This window comes from Bufo bufo, chromosome 3 (genome assembly GCF_905171765.1).
Source record: "Bufo bufo chromosome 3, aBufBuf1.1, whole genome shotgun sequence".
In the NCBI taxonomy this organism is placed as follows: Eukaryota; Metazoa; Chordata; class Amphibia; order Anura; family Bufonidae; genus Bufo; species Bufo bufo.
The window spans coordinates 7665104-7686963 of record NC_053391.1 but is presented as its reverse complement, the minus strand read 5'-3'; the positions used below and the strand labels follow the sequence as shown (position 1 = coordinate 7686963).

Below are 21860 nucleotides of genomic sequence, written 5' to 3'. Positions count from 1 at the left end.
TGAGAAGGTGTGTCCAAACTTTTGGTCTGTACTGTATGTACAGTGTCTGTGTAGTGAGTGTATGATTGTGTATTGTGAGGATTCGCTCTGGTAGGCAGGGTAAGCAGACGCAGAACAGAGGCAAGGAACCAGTTTGTAAAACAAAACTTCAGTGTTTATTCACACAGGAGGAAAAAACTAAGCAACATTTTCAGTCTTAGTGTTCGTTCACACAAAGGAAAGTCCAAAGCACAAAACAGTCCACAGCAGGCTTTAGGGGGCCTGTTTCCCCGCATGCGGCTCTCAGCCTCCAGCACGGCACCATGCCTCAGGTCCCAAGACAGAGACCTTGATTCTGAGCCCAGCTGCCTAGTTAAAGGACAGCCAGGTGCTGCCAAAACCTGGACCGGCACTTAAACTCCGGTCCGGTATTTGATCTCACCTGGCTGGAAATCAGCCCAGCCGCCCATGTTGGGAGGAAAATACCTGCCTTCCGAAACAAAACCCCTCGCTGTGTCACATACCCTCCCCTTTGTTCAACCCTTAGGGGGTGAACACACGCCAGTGTACCCGGGACAGGGCATCCGCGTTTCCCTGTAAACGGCCTGCCCTGTGTTCTACTGTAAACTTAAAGTTTTGCAAGGACAAGAACCATCTGGTGACCCGAGCATTCCTCTCCTTGGCCTTGCTCATCCACTTGAGAGGAGAGTGGTTGGTCACCAGACGGAACTTTCTTCCCAACAGATAATAGTGGAGAGACTCGAGTGCCCACTTGATGGCCAGGCACTCTACTGTACCGGGTCTCCGCTGGAGTGAGCTTACGGCTGAGGAAGACAACGGGATGCTCTTCCACGTTGACTTCCTGAGACAGTACAGCTCTGAGGCCCACTTCGGAGGCGTCGGTCTGTACCACAAATTCCCTCTTGAAGTCGGGCGTCACCAAAACCGGGGACCCGCACAGGGCCGACTTCAAAGCGGAGAAAGCCTCTTCCGCCTGGTCATTCCAGCGGACTATAACGGACTTCTGTCCCTTTAAGAGCCCTGTCAATGGAGCCGCTAAAGTGGCAAAATGGGGAACGAACCTCATGTAATAGCCCACCAGTCCCAGGAACGACTTTAGTTGCCGAGAAATGACAGGTCGGGGCCAATTCCGTATCGCCTCTATTTTATTTACTTGGGGTTTGATGACTCCGCGCCCAATGACATACCCAAGGTATTTGGTCTCCTCTAACCCTATCGCACATTTCTTTGGGTTAGCTGTTAGTCCTGCCTTTCAAAGGGAGTCCACTGCGGCCTGTACTTTGGGCAGGTGACTTTCCCAGTCCGTACTGTGAATAATAATATCGTCAAGGTAAGCCGAGGCGTACCGCCAATGTGGACGAAGTACAATATCCATTAGCCGCTGAAAAGTGGCAGGGGCGCCCTGCAGGCCAAAGGGTAACACCTTATATTGGTACAGCCCCTCTGGTGTGATGAAGGCAGTTTTCTCCTTGGCAGCCTCCGTCAAGGGTACCTTCCAATACCCTTTGGTGAGGTCCAAAACAGAAAAATACCTGGCTTGGCCTAACCTTTCAATAAGCTCATCCACCCGAGGCACGGGATATGCATCGAATTTAGATATTTCGTTCAGCTTACGAAAATCGTTACAAAACTGTAACGTCCCATCCGGCTTGGGTATTAAGACTATCGGACTGGCCCACTCACGTTTAGACTCCTCGATGACGTCCAGCCGCAGCATGAGCTGCACTTCCTCCGAGATGGCTTTTCGCCGAGCCTCGGGTACTCGGTATGGCTTTAACCGGACTTTTGCCTGAGGCTCAGTGACACTCTCATGCTGGATTACGAAAGTGCGTCCAGGGAGTTCCGAGAACACATCCGTGTTCCGACTAATGAACTCCCTGGTCTCCTGAGCCTCTTTAGAGGAGAGGCTGTCAGCAATTTTTACTGTGGCAACCGCTTCCCTTGTCTCAGACATAGGAGTCGGAACCTCTTCCCCTAAAAAACCCAGCCGTGGGCTGTCTTCTGTACAGGTCTCCCTATCTTTACAAGGTTTAAGTAAATTAACATGGTACACCTGCCCCAGCTTCCGCCGCCCTGGCTGGTGTATCTTGTAAGTTACCTATCCAACTTTCTCGAATACCTCAAAGGGCCCCTGCCACCTAGCTAGAAACCTGCTGATTATAAATCCAACTCTGGGCTCGCTGAGCGGCCTCCATATGCTCGCTGACAAGAGGCAAAACGGTCTCTATCCTGTTGCATCTTGATTACATACTCCATTAGCTCCTTAGCTATAAGCTTCGCCGATGCATGTCGCAGTGGCACCGCCTCCGGGTACCGAGTGGCGTAGTCCAGGACGACCAAGATGTGTTGGTGTCCTCTAGCGGACTTCGGGACTGGGCCTACGAGGTCCATAGCGATTCACTCAAACGGCACCTCGATGATCGGGAGAGGTACCAAGGTCGGGCAAGACTTACAGAATTCTTTCACCTCCCTAAACTCACTGGGCCAGTAAAACCATTGTAGTATCCGATCCTGTGTCTTCTGTATTCCCAGATGCCCCCCGAGAACATGCTGGTGGACTAACTCTAACACGAGTTTGCGATAAGCCTGGGGCACCACCAACTGTTCAATAGATTCACCTCGCAGCTGGTTTACCCGGTACAACATACCCTGATGAACCACAAAATGGGGGAACACCGACTCTGCCCCTGGTTGTTGTGGTTCACCATCTACTATTAATACATTTTCCCAGGCTCGGGATAGGGTTGGGTCCCGGTGTTGGGCGGTACCAAAATTATCCCCGGAGACATTGAGGTCTGCCAGCTCAGGACTCGGCGGCAAGTCCTCCATGTCTCCCACCATCACACTTAGCGGGGTTGTCTCGCCCTCTTCCACCGAAGTGGTGGTCACCCCTACTCCTGGCCCTTTAGACTCAGGTTCCCAGGGTTCTGGTCTCCCCCCTGAGCCGGGCCACTCTGCTAGGGTTACCCCTGTCTCATGGGTATCAGTCACTCTCGTAGCAGGCCACAGTGCCGGGAAGCCCGGGAAGTCTCTCCCTATTATAAGTTTGTAGTGTAGATTGGTGGGTCTTTTAGGTCTCCATGAATACACATGACCCCAACTTTCCGGCCAGTATACTCAGTGGACCGTACCAGGGGAGCCCTTACCAGTCCAACAGAGCCTACGCTGGAGTGTCTACCACCTCCACCTGGAACAGGTGATTCAGTGTCTCTGGGGCACCCACTGCACACAGCTTCCTAGCATATAACGACTGACAGAAGCCATAGTTTGTGTCTATGGGTTCCACCTGATGTGGACAGTCAGCTCGTACATGGCCAGGCTCCCGACACCGTCAGCAGACTATCGGAGCTGGGTCCACAGGGGGTACATCCCGGGTGGGTTTGGTGGGCCCAAATCGCCGGGTTTGGGGTGGAGAGTTACGGGTTTTGATTACCCCCCTCCCAAAAGAACCCCCCCTGTAGATTCTGAGTAGCCTCATAGCGCTCCACCAGGTCGACCATCTCGAGAGCATTACCTGGAGAGACCTGGCCAATCCATTGCTGGAGAGGGGGTGACAGAGCCCTCCAGAACATATCAGCCACCAGACGGTCCAGCATAGCAGTGGGGCTCAGCACGTCAGGCTGTGGCCACTTTTGCAAGAGGTTAATAAGTAAGTTATAATACTGGGGTCTCACAGGCTCAGCTGGCTTAAACCCCCACTGATGCACCCGCTGGGCCTGGACCAGCACATTCACCTCCAGTCTTGCCAGAATCTCACCCTTGACTTTCTGGTAGTCGGCCACTTGATTGTCCGGCAAGTCGAAATACACCCGCTGGGAATCGGATGTCAGGAACGGATCGACGACCTCAGCCCACTGATCTCGGGGTAGATTCTCCCTTGTGACCACCTTCTCATACATCGCCATGTAGGTTTCCACATCATCTTATGGTGTCATCTTGGGGATCGCCGTACGGACCGCTTTCCGGACTTCATGGACACTCTGGGACGCTCCTGCCGTCTGTAAAGCCATCACGTGTTGTAGCAGCAGCTGGTTTGTTTCTTGCTGGTGTTGATTAGCCTCCATGAGAGCTTTCATTACAGCCTCCATTTTGTCACGTGACACAGGTTTAAATTTAGCTGGTTTAATCCAGGACATCCAGCCGTACCCGAAAAAAATGAGGCACCATGCCTCAGATCCCAAGACAGAGACATGGCTTCTGAGCCCAGCTGCCTATTTAAGGACAGCCAGGTGCTTCCAAAACCCAGACCGGCACTTAAACTTTGGTCCGGTATTTGATCTCACCTGGCTGGAAATCAGCCCAGCCGCCCATGTTGGGAGGAAAATACCTGCCTTCCCAAAAAAAAAAAATTTGCTATGTCACAGTATGTACAGTATATATATGTGCACTGTGTCTATATACACTGTGTGTGTAATAAGTATGTGTGTGTGTGTGTATGTACAGTGTGTGTCTATAACCACTCAATATGATTTACAGATTACCACCTGATATTCCCAGTGGTTTGGGATGGTGAAGGGGTTAATGGTGGTGGTCTAGGGCATAAAAGTTGCCCTGTAATTTCTTTTAAATCTGAATATGTCCAAATATGTCCAAATTATTGACAGATGACCGGCGCTCTGTTCACTGCGTGACTGCTGAGCGCTGCGCTCTACTATGTCCTTCATGCCCATCGAAGTGGATGGACTGGTGGTCACACATGCTCACTGCTGCTCCATTCTCATGATTGTGGGCGCTCCTGCCATTAGACCCCATCGATTATCCATTTATTGTCTGTAGTGTGGAGAACATGTTATCCCACTTGTATAGGCGCGGCAGACGCCGCATTTGTGTGAGGGGAGGCGCCAGCAGGACTACAAAAGGTAGGAGCAGCGAGCTCCCGAGTGACGCGGTCTTCAGCTACAGCTGACGTCACTTCCGGGATTCTCCTGCTCCTATTCTTGCTCCGGCGTCGGCGTGGTACGCGATCCCCCGATACTTCCTCCGGTGGGTAAGTATAGGGCCGGCAATCGATGCGAGGGACCGTACATCGGTACACACGGAGGGTAAGTGGGGTAGGGGGGCGGCACAGACACTAGCAGACACATCGTACTCACCAGCAGCAGCCGGACCACTGGCACGCACGCCCGGTCCTTGCGGCGTATCAGCCGCCTCCTCACATGTGTTTCTATCAACAGGTTGTTGCTAAGTGGCAATTCGGCAGCCCCATCAAAGCAGCGCTATTGCGGTTGCGTGAAAGGTATGGTCTGGGGTTGGTAGGGCTGTGGCACCGCAGTTATGAGAGGCTCATCAAGCGCAACTTTTTCATTACAGGGCGCCTGCTCAGGGATAATTGAAGGTAAAATAAAAAAAATAAAAAAAAATAAAGTGGTTGTTACCTATGGGAGAGAAGGGGGGGGGGGGAAGAAGTGTCAGTGACGTGACATTCCTGCTGCATGATAGTGGGGCAAAAGACAAATCCATGAGGGGCAGTATGGCCTGGGTGCCCCCCTCATTGCTGGGGCACTAGTCTCGTATCTTAAGGCTCACGTGTCTGTCCTCTGAGTATGCGCCTCACGCACGTGCGCAGATCCGTCACGCCTTCGGATCCAAAGGTCAAAGCCCTGTCACGTCTTCAGGCACCAGTAGTCCATTACGCACGCAGGACACGACTTAAGTCCTGTCACGACTACAGGCAAGCATCAGTTCCACACGGTCTTGGACACAAATTAAGCCCTGTCACGTCTACAGGCAGACTCGGTCCTTCACGTCCAAGGACTCCGCTAAAGTCCTGTCACGACTACAGGCATACGTGCATGTATGTATGTACATATATATATATGTGTAGGGGGTTACGTATGTATGTGTATATGTATGTATATATGTGTAAAAAAAATATAAAAAAATTTCATTCATGCATCAATTCATGTCACGTCGCATCCATTTCAGCCATACAAGGGTCACTCCAGTCACGAGGTTCCAGGGCACGCATTGCATTCAATGTCACCATCTAGTCTGGGCGCACGGTTAGAATCCCACAGGTGATTAGTTCCGGGTACACTAGTGCATGCAGGAGGACACTCTGGGCAACAGGGCCTTCATGTCTTCACAATATCTTAGATGGAACCAGCGCAGGACCAGAGGAGCCAAGGCACGGTCGATTCCCAGAGAAGTCTCGACCTGATGTCTGACAGGGAGCACTCCCAGTCCCTCAGAGCCTGGACCATTCCAAAACTATCGGCCGAGCTCCTGCGCAGAGGCATCCCCTTTCCCGCATCAGCCAGGAAGGCAGAACTGTATCGTCTCCTCCAGGCGGATTCGGGCCCCAGCCAAGACGTGGTTACAATGAATACCATTCAAACTTCCATTAGTCAGCTGCATGCTGTCATAAATAACATGGCCTCATCCATGTCCAGCTTTCAGACCAGACTTGAAGTTGTTGAAAGCAGGGCTTCCAATCCCATTGACGACAGCCAGGGTCCGGTGGTTCCATCTACTTCCGCCGGCTTGGGCGTCCACACCCCACCCGTTTTCCCCAGCATATCCCCGTCTCACTTCATTCCTGCCACTCTGAGGAAGGACATCCTCGAGGGTAAGGACATCAATTTAGCCTCCTTACTTATTGCTACCCACGAAGTCCCTGATAACAAAACGATCGCATGCGGCGAAGTGTCAGTAATATTGAAATCCAGAGACAATCGATTAAACAGGAAGCTCAGTGTCATCGAATTTGTTCTGGCATTTAGCCTATACAGAGACGTCATCTGTACGGTATCCCCAACACGCAGAGAGGAGTTGGATCTGTACCTCTACAAGGTGGCGGAACTGGGTCACAAGTACGGGGGCACTGCCTTCTATGAATATCACCGCTCATTCTCCGCCAAAGCGGCTGCAATGCTTACCCAGTTCCGGCATACTGTAGATTGGGCAGTCGTGGACACTGAGCTGTTCTGTCGGCACTTCGCCGGTCAGAAGTCACCGGCATGTGTCAATTGTGGGTCTTATTCCCATGCAGAAGAATGGTGCACCAATGCCAGCACGCGACTCGACGTTCCCATCCCAAAAAACGCCCCCGAGGCATTTTCGTCCAAAGCAGGCACGGGGGTGGACAAGCTAGGTCGGCCCATCAGATACTTGGGGAAGTCGCAGATATGCAACAATTTTAATGCTGGCAGCTGTTTCTACAATCAGTGCCGCCTTTTGCATCTTTGCGCAAATTGCTACAGGGCACATCCCCGCATTGCTTGCCCACAGAAAGGTCACAACCCCGCATGACTAAGCAGGGTAAACATCGATATGCTCGCGTGTCACCTGACAGGTCATCCCGACCTAGCTTGGGTCAGGTTTGTCATCAATGGCTGTTCATCAGGGTTTCATACAGGACAGGTCGCCATTCCCCAGGCTTCGTTTGAATGTAGGAACCTCCAATCTGCATTGAACAACCCCGAGGTAGTGTCACTGCTGATCCAGGCCGAACTAGCCAAGGGATACCTCATCGGTCCATTCTCCATACCCCCGTTTGAAACCTTCAGGATCAACCCCATAGGGGTAGTCACCGGGAAGTTTAATAATAAACAAAGATTGATCTATGACTTGTCAGCGCCCCATTCTTTATCCATACCGAGTCTTAACTCGCTCATTCCAGCAGAAGAGTTCACGATGAAATATTCCTCCATAGACGAAGCCATCCAGGTTATTCTGTCCTTAGGTGCACGGGCGTGGCTATCCAAAGCTGACATCACGGATGCCTTCAAACTCCTTCCCATATCACCGCAGTTATGGCAATGGCACGGGGTCAAATGGGAGGGCTGTTATTATTTCGCCAACAAATTAACATTCGGGTCTAGATCCAGTCCATGGCTTTTCGATCAATTCGCCAGGGGCCTACACTGGATCTTGCAGCACAAATTCCACGCTTTTCACGTCATACATTACTTAGACGATTTCCTGTTGATTGAACCCCCGTCACGACCACCGGTAGACCTCGATACCCTGATGCAAGTTTTTAGGGAACTCCAAGTACCAGTGGCTGATAACAAAACAGATGGGCCCAGCACTAGGATCACCTTCTTAGGAATCCAGCTAGACACCGCGTCTGACCAGGCCAGTCTACCAGCAGATAAGCTGTCTAGAATAAAAACGGCGGTGCGCAACTTGCTTCAAGAGGGGGTCACGTCCAGGGTCAATCTGCAAAGCGTTCTGGGGATGCTCAATTTCGCCATGAGGATTATTCCCCAGGGCAGATCCTTCATCTCCAGACTCCTGCGCTTGTTGCCAGAGGCAGCGGATCAGAATTCGATCATCTATCTCGACCACCAGGCCAAGGCAGATCTGGTCATGTGGGATCGGTTTCTGACACACTGGAACGGAGTCTCTTTGTTCATACCCAAAGTCTCCAACAATTCCCCTGTCGTACACACAGACGCTTCATCTTCGGTGGGGTTTGCGGCTATTTATGGGGAGCACTGGATAGCTAGCGCTTGGCCGGCAGAGGTATCCCGCATACCGGGGTTTTCAGACTCATCACCTCTATTCGAGATTTACCACATAGTCGCCGCAGCGCAGACCTGGGGTAGTCAGTGGTCCAATAAAACGGTATTAATCATATCTGATAACATGGTAGTGGTCGATCTAGTCAACAAAGGGAGATCGGCATCCGTGCAGGTCATGGCCTTCCTAAGGCGCTTCGTGTGGTTGGCGTTACAACATCATTTCAACTATGAAGTAGCGCACATTGCTGGGAAGGCTAATCTGGCCGCCGACGCGCTGTCAAGACTTAACATGCAATCTTTCTTCCAGGTTTCTCCAGACGCAGACCCATGCCCGACTCCAACACCAGCTCACAGCCTTCTCCACATGGATTGAGGCTGCACTTGGAAGTGGCTAGGTCACTCATCAATCAGTCCCTCTCCAAAAACACGCAGAGGAATTATAACACCGCCTGGGGACATTTCAGCACGTTCAAACACCTATTTCCACAGGCTCACTTAGATCATGTGTCTTACATCCTAGCATTCATAGCATACTGCCATAAGACTCTTAAATTATCCCACAGCACCATCAAGCTATACTTAACTGGCGTCCAGCATTTCTGGTACAGCATGTACCCCGACAGGCCATCGTTATTTTTGGCACACCCCATTAAAGCCATCCTCAAGGGTATTCAATACACTACGGTTAGACCCAAGGCTTCACGAGAACCCATCACTGGGGAAATCTTCAAATCCCTGTCGCACATGTTAGATAACGAACCTTTCGGACACCATACTAGTCTACTTATCAAAACAGCAATGTATCTCAGCTTCTATGGTTTCCTACGCCCAGGCGAGTTCACCTGCCCAGGCTCCTCCCCCGGGTACCTCCAGAAGGGACATCTCGTCCAGGTAGGTTCCGCCTTCTCACTCACCCTGCCGCATTCTAAAACTGCTCGGCCGGGGGAAACCGTAGAGGTGAGATATTTTCCAACCGGCAATGCCTGGTGCCCGGTAGCGGTCCTACGGGAATGGGCTGACACCATCATTCAGGCCCCAGCCCAATCTCCCCTACTAGCGTTTGGCTCCGTGCCACTCAGCATTCAAGTGTTCCTAAAGCACGTCCGGATCCTCCTCTCCAAGGTAAAGGTAAACCCGCGCTCAATCACAGGGCATTCCTTTAGGATAGGCGCAGCATCCGCAGCTTCAAAAAACGGCACCCCGGAGCACATCATAAAGAAACTAGGTCGGTGGCAGAGTTCATGCTATACCAGGTACATTCCCAATCCACGCTCCGAAATGTCTTGTGCTTTTCAGAAAATATTACTGTAAATCTGTAACACGAATCCTTTGTACCATCCGTGTCTCACGCGTCATTTTTGGCCCTCTTTAGGCTTTCCTTACAGAAGCAGTTCCCCCACACCCCACTGCAAGGTTAGGGCTCATCATCTGCTAGCCGATCCGATCACAAGTATAGGCGCGGCAGACGCCGCATTTGTGTGAGGGGAGGCGCCAGCAGGACTACAAAAGGTAGGAGCAGCGAGCTCCCGAGTGACGCGGTCTTCAGCTACAGCTGACCCTCCCACCCACAGCCCTCAACTCACACATCCTCCTTTCAAGGTGGCCCTCTTTAGGCTTTCCTTACAGAAGCAGTTCCGCCACACCCCACTGCAAGGTTAGGGCTCATCATCTGCTAGCCGATCCGATCACAAATATAGGCAGCTCCCCTGGCGGCTCAGAGGGCGGTTTCAGCTCCGAGGTCAGTGTGCTCTTGTCCAGAGTGCGGTTTTTACAGGTTTTATGTTTTCTGGGCACAGTCTACATCCTGGATAATCTCACATTTTATTCTTTGCGTGTTTTCTTTACCTTTATGATGTTAGTTTTGGGCTTGTACGTGATATTCTGTTCAGATCATGTCTGAAGCTTCTGTCCCCCGTCATACGTCTGGCGTATCTTCCTGCATATTCTGACAGAAGTCACATAGGGGCATATGCCGCCATTAGGCTCCCACCAGGCAGTGTATGTGGTTGTTTCTCTGCTCAGTAGCAGCAGGTCTCTGTTTTGCTGTGTGAATGGGGCCATATGGATGTGTTTGGTATAGAAACTTTTCCGGTAACATATGGTAAACGTAGGTGAGATATCTCTATGTAGTTATCTCAAGCTCCCTCTAGTGGTGGCTGTACATATATGTATGTAGTAATCTCCTGAGCTCCCTCTAGTGGTGGCTGTATATATCTGTATGTAGTAATCTCCTGAGCTCCCTCTAGTGGTGGCTGTACATATCTGTATGTAGTAATCTCCTGAGCTCCCTCTAGTGGTGGCTGTATATATCAGTATGTAGTAATCTCCTGAGCTCCCTCTAGTGCTGTCTGTATATATCTGTATGTAGTAATCTCCTGAGCTCCCTCTAGTGGTGGCTGTATATATCTGTATGTAGTAATCTCCTGAGCTCCCTCTAGTGGTGGCTGTATATATCTGTCTGTAGTAATCTCCTGAGCTCCCTCTAGTGGTGGCTGTATATATTTGTATGTAGCAATCTCCTGAGCTCCCTCTAGTGGTGGCTGTATATATCTGTATGTAGTAATCTCCTGAGCTCCCTCTAGTGGTGGCTGTACATATCTGTATGTAGTAATCTCCTGAGCTCCCTCTAGTGGTGGCTGTATATATCAGTATGTAGTAATCTCCTGAGCTTCCTCTAGTGGTGGCTGTATATATCAGTATGTAGTAATCTCCTGAGCTCATTCTAGTGGTGGCTGTATAGAACTGTATGTAGTAATCTCCTGAGCTCCCTCTAGTGGTGGCTCTATATATCTGTATGTAGCAATCTCCTGAGCTCCCTCTAGTGGTGGCTGTATATATCTGTATATAGTAATCTCCTGAGCTCCCTCTAGTGGTGGCTGTATATATCTGTATGTAGTAATCTCCTGAGCTCCCTCTAGTGGTGGCTGTATATATCTGTATGCAGTAATCTCCTGAGCTCCCTCTAGTAGTGACTGTATGTATCTGTATGTAGTAATCTCCTGAGCTCCCTCTAGTGGTGGCTGTATATACCTGTATGTAGTAATCTCCTGAGCTCCCTATAGTGGTGGCTGTATATATCTGTATATAGTAATCTCCTGAGCTCCCTCTAGTGGTGGCTGTATATATCTGTCTGTAGTAATCTCCTGAGCTACCTCTAGTGGTGGATGTATATATCTGTATGTAATAATCTCCTGAGCTCCCTCTACTGGTGGCTGTATATATCTATATGTAGTAATCTCCTGAGCTCCCTCTAGTGGTGGATGTATATATCTGTATGTGATAATCTCCTGAGCTCCCTCTAGTGGTGGCTGTATATATCTGTATATAGTAATCTCCTGAGCTCCCTCTAGTAGTGGCTGTATATATCTGTATGTAGTAATCTCCTGAGCTCCCTCTAGTGGTGGCTGTATATATCTGTATGTAGTAATCTCCTGAGCTCCCTCTAGTGGTGGCTGTATATATCTGTATGTAGTAATCTCCTGAGCTCCCTCTAGTGGTGGCTGTATATATTGTTCTGTAGTAATCTCCTGAGCTACCTCTAGTGGTTGCTGTATATATCTGTATGTAGTAATCTCCTGATCTCCCTCTAGTGAAGGCTGTGTATATCTGTATGTAGTAATCGCCTGAGCTCCCTCTAGTGGTAGCGGTATATATCTGTATGTAGTAATCTCCTGAGCTCCCTCTAGTGGTGGATATATATATCTGTGTGCAGTAATCTCCTGAGCTCCCTCTAGTGGTGGCTGAGTATATCTGTATATAGTAATCTCCTGAGCTCCCTCTAGTAGTGGCTGTATATATCTGTATGTAGTAATCTCCTGAGCTCCCTCTAGTGGTGGCTGTATACATCTGTATACAGTAATCTCCTAAACTCCCTATAGTAGTGGCTGTATATATCTGTATGTAGTTATCCTGAGCTCCCTCTAGTAGTGGATGTATATGTCTGTATATAGTTATCTCGAGCTCCCTCTAGTGGTGGTTGTATATACTGTATCTGTATGTAGTAATCTCCTGAGCTCCCTCTAGTAAAGGCTGTATATATCTCTATGCAGTAATCTCCTGAGCTCCCTCTAGTGGTGGCTGTATATATCTGTATATAGTAATCTCCAGAGCTCCCTCTAGTGGTGGCTGTATATATCTGTATGTAGTTATCTTGAGCTCCCTCTAATGGTGGCTGCATTTATCTGTATGTAGTAATCTCCTGAGCTCCCTCTAGTGGTGGCGTATATATCTGTATGTAGTAATCTCCTGAGCTCCCTCTAGTGGTGGCTGTATATATCTGTATACAGTAATCTGCTGAGCTCCCTCTAGTGGTGAGTGGTGGCTGTATATATCTGTATGTAGTAATCTCCTAAACTCCCTCTAGTGGTGGCTGTATATATCTGTATACAGTAATCTCCGGAACTCCCTATAGTAGTGGCTCTATATATCTGTATGTAGTAATCTCCTGAATTCCCTGTAGTGGTGGCTGTATATATCTGTATGTAGTAATCTCCTGAGCTCCCTCTAGTGGTGGCTATATATATCTGTATGTAGTAATCTCCTGAGCTCCCTCTAGTGGTGGCTGTATATATCTGTATGTAGTAATCTCCTGAGCTCCCTCTAGTGGTGGTTGTATATATCTGTTTGTGGTAATCTCCTGAGCTCCCTCTAGTGGTGGTTGTATATATCTGTATGTAGTAATCTCCTGAGCTCCCTCTAGTGGTGGCTGTATATATCTGTCTGTAGTAATCTCCTGAGCTCCCTCTAGTGGTGGCTGTATATAGTTGTATGTAGTAATCTCCTGAGCTCCCTCTAGTGGTGGCTGTATATATCTGTATGTAGTAATCTCCTGAACTCCCTGTAGTGGTGGCTGTATATATCTGTATGTAGTAATCTCTTTGAGCTCCCTCTAGTGGTGACTGTATATATCTGTATGTAGTAATCTCCTGAGCTCCCTCTAGTGGTGGCTGGATATATATGTATGTAGTAATCTCCTGAACTCCCTCTAGTGGTGGCTGTATATATCTGTATGTAGTAATCTCCTGAGCTCCCTCTAGTGGTGACTGTATATATCTGTATGTAGTAATCTCCTGAGCTCCCTCTAGTGGTGGCTGTATATATCTGTATGTAGTAATCTCCTGAGCTCCCTCTAGTGGTGGCTGTATATATTGTTCTGTAGTAATCTCCTGAGCTACCTCTAGTGGTTGCTGTATATATCTGTATGTAGTAATCTCCTGAGCTCCCTCTAGTGAAGGCTGTGTATATCTGTATGTAGTAATCGCCTGAGCTCCCTCTAGTGGTAGCGGTATATATCTGTATGTAGTAATCTCCTGAGCTCCCTCTAGTGGTGGATATATATATCTGTGTGCAGTAATCTCCTGAGCTCCCTCTAGTGGTGGCTGAGTATATCTGTATATAGTAATCTCCTGAGCTCCCTCTAGTAGTGGCTGTATATATCTGTATGTAGTAATCTCCTGAGCTCCCTCTAGTGGTGGCTGTATACATCTGTATACAGTAATCTCCTAAACTCCCTATAGTAGTGGCTGTATATATCTGTATGTAGTTATCCTGAGCTCCCTCTAGTAGTGGATGTATATGTCTGTATATAGTTATCTCGAGCTCCCTCTAGTGGTGGCTGTATACATCTGTATGTAGTAATCTCCTGAGCTCCCTCTAGTAAAGGCTGTATATATCTCTATGCAGTAATCTCCTGAGCTCCCTCTAGTGGTGGCTGTATATATCTGTATATAGTAATCTCCAGAGCTCCCTCTAGTGGTGGCTGTATATATCTGTATGTAGTTATCTTGAGCTCCCTCTAATGGTGGCTGTATTTATCTGTATGTAGTAACCTCATGAGCTCACTCTAGTGGTGGCGTATATATCTGTATGTAGTAATCTCCTGAGCTCCCTCTAGTGGTGGCTGTATATATCTGTATACAGTAATCTGCTGAGCTCCCTCTAGTGGTGAGTGGTGGCTGTATATATCTGTATGTAGTAATCTCCTAAGCTCCCTCTAGTGGTGGCTGTATATATCTGTATACAGTAATCTCCGGAACTCCCTATAGTAGTGGCTCTATATATCTGTATGTAGTAATCTCCTGAGCTCCCTCTAGTGGTGGCTGTATATATCTGTATACAGTAATCTCCTGAGCTCCCTCTAGTGGTGGCTCTATATATCTGTATGTAGTAATCTCCTGAATTCCCTGTAGTGGTGGCTGTATATATCTGTATGTAGTAATCTCCTGAGCTCCCTCTAGTGGTGGCTATATATATCTGTATGTAGTAATCTCCTGAGCTCCCTCTAGTGGTGGCTGTATATATCTGTATGTAGTAATCTCCTGAGCTCCCTCTAGTGGTGGTTGTATATATCTGTATGTAGTAATCTCCTGAGCTCCCTCTAGTGGTGGCTGTATATATCTGTTTGTGGTAATCTCCTGAGCTCCCTCTAGTGGTGGCTGTATATAGTTGTATGTAGTAATCTCCTGAGCTCCCTCTAGTGGTGGCTGTATATATCTGTATGTAGTAATCTCCTGAACTCCCTGTAGTGGTGGCTGTATATATCTGTATGTAGTAATCTCTTTGAGCTCCCTCTAGTGGTGACTGTATATATCTGTATGTAGTAATCTCCTGAGCTCCCTCTAATGGTGGCTGTATATATATGTATGTAGTAATCTCCTGAACTCCCTCTAGTGGTGGCTGTATATATCTGTATGTAGTAATCTCCTGAGCTCCCTCTAGTGGTGACTGTATATATCTGTATGTAGTAATCTCCTGAGCTCCCTCTAGTGGTGGCTGTATATATATGTATGTAGTGAGCTCCCTCTAGTGGTGGCTATATATATCTGTATGTAGTAATCTCCTGAGCTCCCTCTAGTGGTGGCAGAATATGTTTGTATGTAGTAAGCTCCAGAGAATCCTAGTGGTGGCTGTATATATCTAGATGCAGTAAGCTTCAGATCTTCACCTAGTGGTGGCTGCAGGCAGATGGGATTTATGGTACTTATGTCTATGCAAAGTATTTGGAAATCTGTATAAAAAAAAAAGAGTTCCAGGCTCTATAAAAATATTAATAAACTAATTGCCACCTGACATTGGACCAATGAATGACCTGGGGTTAAAAGGGTATAAATTTAAAGGCCCGGGATGATCTAAGTTCACACCAATCTATATACAATGGGCACCGAACAGCAGAGTGACCGGAAATTCTGTGCAACGATATTTAATGGCAGAACAAGTAGCAAGTAATATACATTGTGTATAAGCGTAGTTATAACTATGTATCCTGCGCAGGGAGGGCAACGCTTTCCTTCCCCTTTGTTTTTCCAGGATCTGATACTTAGAGCTTTATTAATTTAAGAAACGGCAGACACTTAGAAAACAAGAAACCTGCTAAAAGCCAAAATCCTTCCTGTCTCCACAGTAAATCAATGTCTCCCAAATCACTTCTCTTCCTCCGATAATAATACTTTATGTGACCCTAGTGAGTGCCACTGTGTACATAGTGATTCCACAGGGAGAATAGTGAGTGCAGCTCTGGAGTATAATATGGTTTATAACTCAGGATCAGTACAAGATAAGTAATGTATGTTCACAGTGACTGCACCAGCAGAATAGTGAGTGCAGCTCTGGAGTATAATACAGGATGTAACTCAGGATCAGTACAGGATAAGTAATGAATGTACACAGTGACTGCACCAGCAGAATAGTGAGTGCAGCTCTGGAGTAGAATTGTACATTCTCTTATAGTATCTTTTGCATTTCCAGATTTTTATTGACATTTCTATCACTGAAGTAAAACTTTCCTTTATGTTCTAGGTCTTAAAACATCTGCGGCACCTCAATTTCACCAATAATATCGGGGAGCAGGTAGATTTCAATGATTTCGGGGACCTGATGGGGAATTACACCATCATTAACTGGCACCTGACAAAGGAAGATGGTTCAGATGAAGTTGTCTTTGAAGACATTGGCCAATATAACGTCTACGCCAGGAAAGGCGAACGTCTGTTCATCAATGAGAGCAAAATCTTGTGGAGCGGATTCTCCAGAGAGGTAGGTGATCGTGTGAAATGAAGGGAGAAGATGTGGCTACTGCACACACATTTAATATGGAGTGTGATTGTTATTTCATAGCATGTAGATTTGAGATGAGCGAATCGGTTCTTAATCAGATTTGTTACAAATTTCACATAATTTTGACTGCCAAATGCGTCTGAAGTTTTTGCAATTTGGTTTGGACAAATCGCGAAAAAACGGAGTCCATAAATTGGCAGGAAAAACTAAAGGAAGGAAGAAGGATGGAGTAAGATGGAGGGTCACATGACCCTGGGACGGAGGGCTTGCCTGGATTGGTTTAGAGGCTGACAGACGAACTGATCAGCCAATTGGGAAGAATTCTGGCAAATCCTGCTGCTGAGGACCCATAGAACTCCATTCTGTTTCAATTACTACCTGAGAGCAGGTGTTGTGGATGTGTCTGCCAAAAAGCAATTGTACAGTAGACACGAGCCAGTAATCACGCTGTACTAGGGAGACTACAGGGAGGGAATAGGAAGAGAATATGGAGAAATAATTGGGTAGATTTTAGGGTTTTATCAGGGAAAGTTTAGCATAGAGAGTGTAACGGATCCCCTTCCGTTAATGGACGCTTCCTAGCTTGCGCCGAGGACCACAAGCACCGCACTGGACACCACAACCACCGCAGACTCCACAACCGCCGTAGCTTAACTGGAGCCGCGCCGTCTTCCTTCCACCCTGAATGAACCTCCAGCATTCAGGACCGTGTGGGAAAGATCTCTCCTCCAGGAGAGGGTATCAGGGACAAGAAGAAAGAGGTTAACCCCTTCACGCAACATCTCGTACATGTACGCGGGGGAATGTGGTGCCTCACCGCATCTCCACGTGCATGTACGTGATCGGCTTTCACTGTCAGCGCAGGGAGCGAAGCGCTGAAGCTTCAGTGAAGCCGGCGTGCTGGGGTTGCTAGGCAACCAGAGAAGCCGGCAGGCACTGTATAGCCGCTCTGACCCGCCCGCGATCGCTGTGATTGGTCCATTACTGCAGAGGGACCAATCGCAGCGCATCGGGGCAGGTAAGGGGGGGTTAGGGAGGGACTATGTGCTTCTCCTTCTCTGATCACCCCAATTCCTGTCAGGGAAGCGATCAGAGAAGGAGATAGTGTGAAAATATTCCCGACCTATGAGGAGTATACTCGTCATGGAGCACTGCTACTTAGCGCGCCATGATGAGTATACACGTCATGGCATAAACTGTCACCATCTCTGCAGACATGGTGACAGCGCTGAGATCCCGGCTGTCACACACAGCCGGGCACCTTGGGTCAATCCCGAGGGGGGTCCTGTGACCCCCCCATGTCGGCGATCGCTGCAAACCGCAGGTCAATTCAGACCTGCGGTTTGTAGCGCTTTCTGCAGTTTCTGATCGGGGATCAGAAACTTTAGTATGTCTAAAATAAAGCTTTTGCACCCCCCCTGCACCCCTGAATGATATTATGTGGGCGGGTGGTGCAGGGGGGGGTGTCGCAGGCGGTGCGGAGGTGCGGTAAGGTGATCCCTCGCCCGCCTCCCCTTCAATGATCGTTGGTGTCTAGTGGGTATACCAAGGTGCCAGCACATTGCTGGCACCCTGGTATAAACGGCTGACATCTGCGATGCGATGTCAGCCGTTTAACCCTTTCCATACAGCGGTCCGTACGGACCGCTGTATGGAAAAGGTTAACAGCGCAGGGAGCTCCCTCCCTCTCCCATCGGGGGGCTGCTGTGCCTTTGCAGCCCCCCGATGGGAGAGGGAGAGAGCCCCCAGAGAGCCCCCCTCAGCCCTGTGCTTACCCTTCCCCGTCTGCGCAGTTCTGAGCAGACGGGGAAGGTTCCCATGGCAACAGGACGCCTCTCAGGCTTCCTGCTGTCCATGGTGCTGAACAGATCTGTGCTAAAAGCATAGATCTGTTCAGACAAGTGTAAAATACAGTACAGTACAATATATATTGTTCTGTACTGTATTATACAGACATCAGACCCACTGGATCTTCAAGAACCAAGTGGGTCTGGGTCAAAAAAAAAGTGAAAAAAGTGAAAAAAGTTAAGTTTCAAAAAAACACATTTATCACTGAATAAAAAAAATAAAAATAAAATACACTACACATATTAGGTATCGCCGCGTCCGTAACGACCTGATCTATAAAACGGTCATGTTACTTTCCCCGCACAGTGAACGCCATAAAAATAAAAAAATAAAAACTATGAGGAAATTGAAATTTTGCCCACCTTACTTCCCAAAAAAGGTAATAAAAGTGATCAAAAAAGTCGCATGTACGCCAAAAAAGTACCAATCAAACCGTCACCTCATCCTGCAAAAAATGAGCCCTTACATGAGACAATGGCCCAAAAAATAAAAAAACTATGGGTCTCAGACTATGGAGATACTAAAACATGATTTTTTTTTGTTTCAAAAATTATATTATTGTGTAAAACCCTGATAAATTATAAAAAGGTAGACATATTAGGTATTGCCATGTCCGTAAGAACCTGATCTATAAAAATACCACATGACCTAACCCCTCAGATGAACACTGTAAAAAAAATTAAATAAAAACGGTGTCAAAAAAGCTATTTTTTTGTTACCTTACATCACAAAAAGTGTAATAGCAAGCGATCAAAAAGTCATATGCACCCCAAAATAGTACCAATCTAACCGTCATCTCATCCCGCAAAAATTATACCCAACCTGAGACAATCGCCAAAAAACTCAAAAAACTATGGCTCTCAGACAATGGAGACACTAAAACATGTTTTTTTTTGTGTCAAAAATGATATTATTGTGTAAAACCTAAATAAATAAAAAAGTATACATATTAGGTATCGTCACGTCCGTAAGAACCTGCTATTTAAAAATAGCACATGATCTAACCTGTCAGATGAACGTTGTAAATAATAAAAAATAAAAACAGTGCCAAAACAGCTATTTTTTGGCAAATTTTCCATTTTAATTCATTTTTTCCCATAACAAAGCAAGGGTTAACAGCCAAACAAAACTCAATATTTATTGCCCTGATTCTTTAGTTTATAGAAATGCCCCATATGTGGTCATAAACTGCTGTATGGCCACACGGCAGGGCGCAGAAGGAAAGGAATGCCATATGGTTTTTGGAAGGCAGTTTTTGCTGGACTGGTTTATTTACACCATGTCCCATTTGAAGCCCCCCCGTCTCACCCCTAGAGTATAAACTCCAAAAAATGACCCCATTTTGGAAACTACACCCATCAAGGTATTCAAAACTGATTTTACAAACTTTGTTAACCCTTTAAGTGTTCTACAAGAGTTCATGGCAAATGGAGATGAAATTTCTGAATTTCTATTTTTTGTTACTTTGCCTCACAAAAAGTGTAATATAGAGCAACCAAAAATCATATGTACCCTAAAATAGTACCAACAAAACTGCCACCTTATCTTGTAGTTTCCAAAATGGGGCCACTTTTTTGGAGTTTCTAACCTAGGGGTGCATCAGGGGGGCTTCAAATGGGACATGGTGTCTAAAAACAATCCAGCAAAATCTGCCTTCCAGAAACCATATGGTGTTCCTTTCCCTCTGCGCCCTGCCGTGTGCCCGTACAGCAGTTTACGACCACATATGGGGTGTTTCTGTAAACTACAGAATCAGGGCCATAAATAAAGAGTTTTGTTTGGCTGTTAACCCTTGCTTTGTTACTGGAAAAAAAATATTAAAATGGAAAATCTGCCGAAAAAGTGAAATTTGGAAATTAAATCTCTATTTTCCATTAATTCTTGTGGAACACCTAAAGGGTTAACAACTTTTGTAAAATCAGTTTTGAATACCTTGAGGGGTGTAGTTTCTTAGATGGGGGTCACTTTTATGGAGTTTCTACTCTAGAGGTGCATCAGGGGGGCTTCAAATGGGACATGGTGTCAAAAAAACAGTCCAGCAAAACCTGCCTTCCAAAAACCGTATGGCATTCCTTTCCTTCTGCGCCCTGCCGTGTGCCCGTACAGCGGTTTACGACCACATATGGGGTGCTTCTGTAAACTACAGAATCAGGGCCATAAATAATGAGTTTTGTTTGGCTGTTAACCCTTGCTTTGTAACTGGAAAAAAAATATTAAAATGGAAAATCTGCCAAAAATGTGAAATTTTGAAATTGTGTCTCTATTTTCCATTAAATCTTGTGCAACACCTAAAGGGTTAACAAAGTTTGTAAAATCAGATTGATTGAGGGGTGTAGTTTCTTAGATGGGGTCACTTTTATGGAGTTTCTACTCTAGGGGTGCATCAAGGGGGCTTCAAATAGGACATGGTGTAAAAAAAACAGTCCAGCAAAATTAGCCCTCCAAAAACCATACGGCGCACCTTTCACTCTACGCCCCGCTGTGTGGCCATACATAGAAACATAGAAACATAGAATGTGTCGGCAGATAAGAACCATTTGGCCCATCTAGTCTGCCCAATATACTGAATACTATGGATAGCCCCCGGCCCTATTTTATATGAAGGATGGCCTTATGCCTATCCCATGCATGCTTAAACCCCTTCACTGTATTTGCAGCTACCACTTCTGCAGGAAGGCTATTCCATGCATCCACTACTCTCTCAGTAAAGTAATACTTCCTTATATTACTTTTAAACCTTTGCCCCTCTAATTTAAAACTGTGTCCTCTTGTGGTAGTTTTTCTTCTTTTAAATATACTCTCCTCCTTTACCGAGTTGATTCCCTTTATGTATTTAGCAGTTTCTCTCATCTCCCCTCTGTCTCGTCTTTCTTCCAAGCTATACATATTAAGGTCCTTTAACCTTTCCTGGTAAGTTTTATCCTGCAATCCATGTACTAGTTTACGGCCACATATGGGGTGTTTCTGTGAACAGCAGAGTCAGGGCAATAAAGATACAATCTTGTTTGGCTGTTAACCCTTGCTTTGTTAGTGGAAAAAATGGGTTAAAATTGAAAATTAGGCAAAAAAATTAAATTCTCAAATTTCATCTCCATTTGCCAATAACTCTTGTGCAACACCTAAAGGGTTAATGACGTATGCAAAATCAGTTTTGAATACCTTGAGGGGTGTAGTTTCTTAGATGGGGTCACTTTTATGGAGTTTCTACTCTAGGGGTGCATCAGGGGGGCTTCAAATGGGACATGGTGTAAATAAACCAGTCCATAAAAATCAGCCTTCCAAAAACCAAACGGCGCACCTTTCACTCTACGCCCCGCTGTGTGGCCATACAATAGTTTACGGCCACATATGGGGTGTTTCTGTGAACAGCAGAGTCAGGGCAATAAAGATACAGTCTTGTTTGGCTGTTAACCCTTGCTTTGTTAGTGGAAAAAATGGGTTAAAAAGAAAAATTAGACAAAAAAAATGAAATTCTCAAATTTCCTCCCCATT

At 46.9% G+C, this 21860-nt stretch overlaps 1 protein-coding gene across 1 annotated transcript in view; it reads left to right on the top strand.

Annotated features, from left to right (window-relative positions):
• Window positions 1-21860, top strand: part of CASR (calcium sensing receptor) — a 178502-nt gene that overhangs the window by 141383 nt on the left and 15259 nt on the right. Inside the window, exon 6 of the mRNA XM_040422857.1 lies at window positions 16263-16499. Within this exon, the coding sequence (XP_040278791.1) occupies window positions 16263-16499 (237 nt within the window). The remainder of the gene's footprint in view (window positions 1-16262; window positions 16500-21860) is intronic.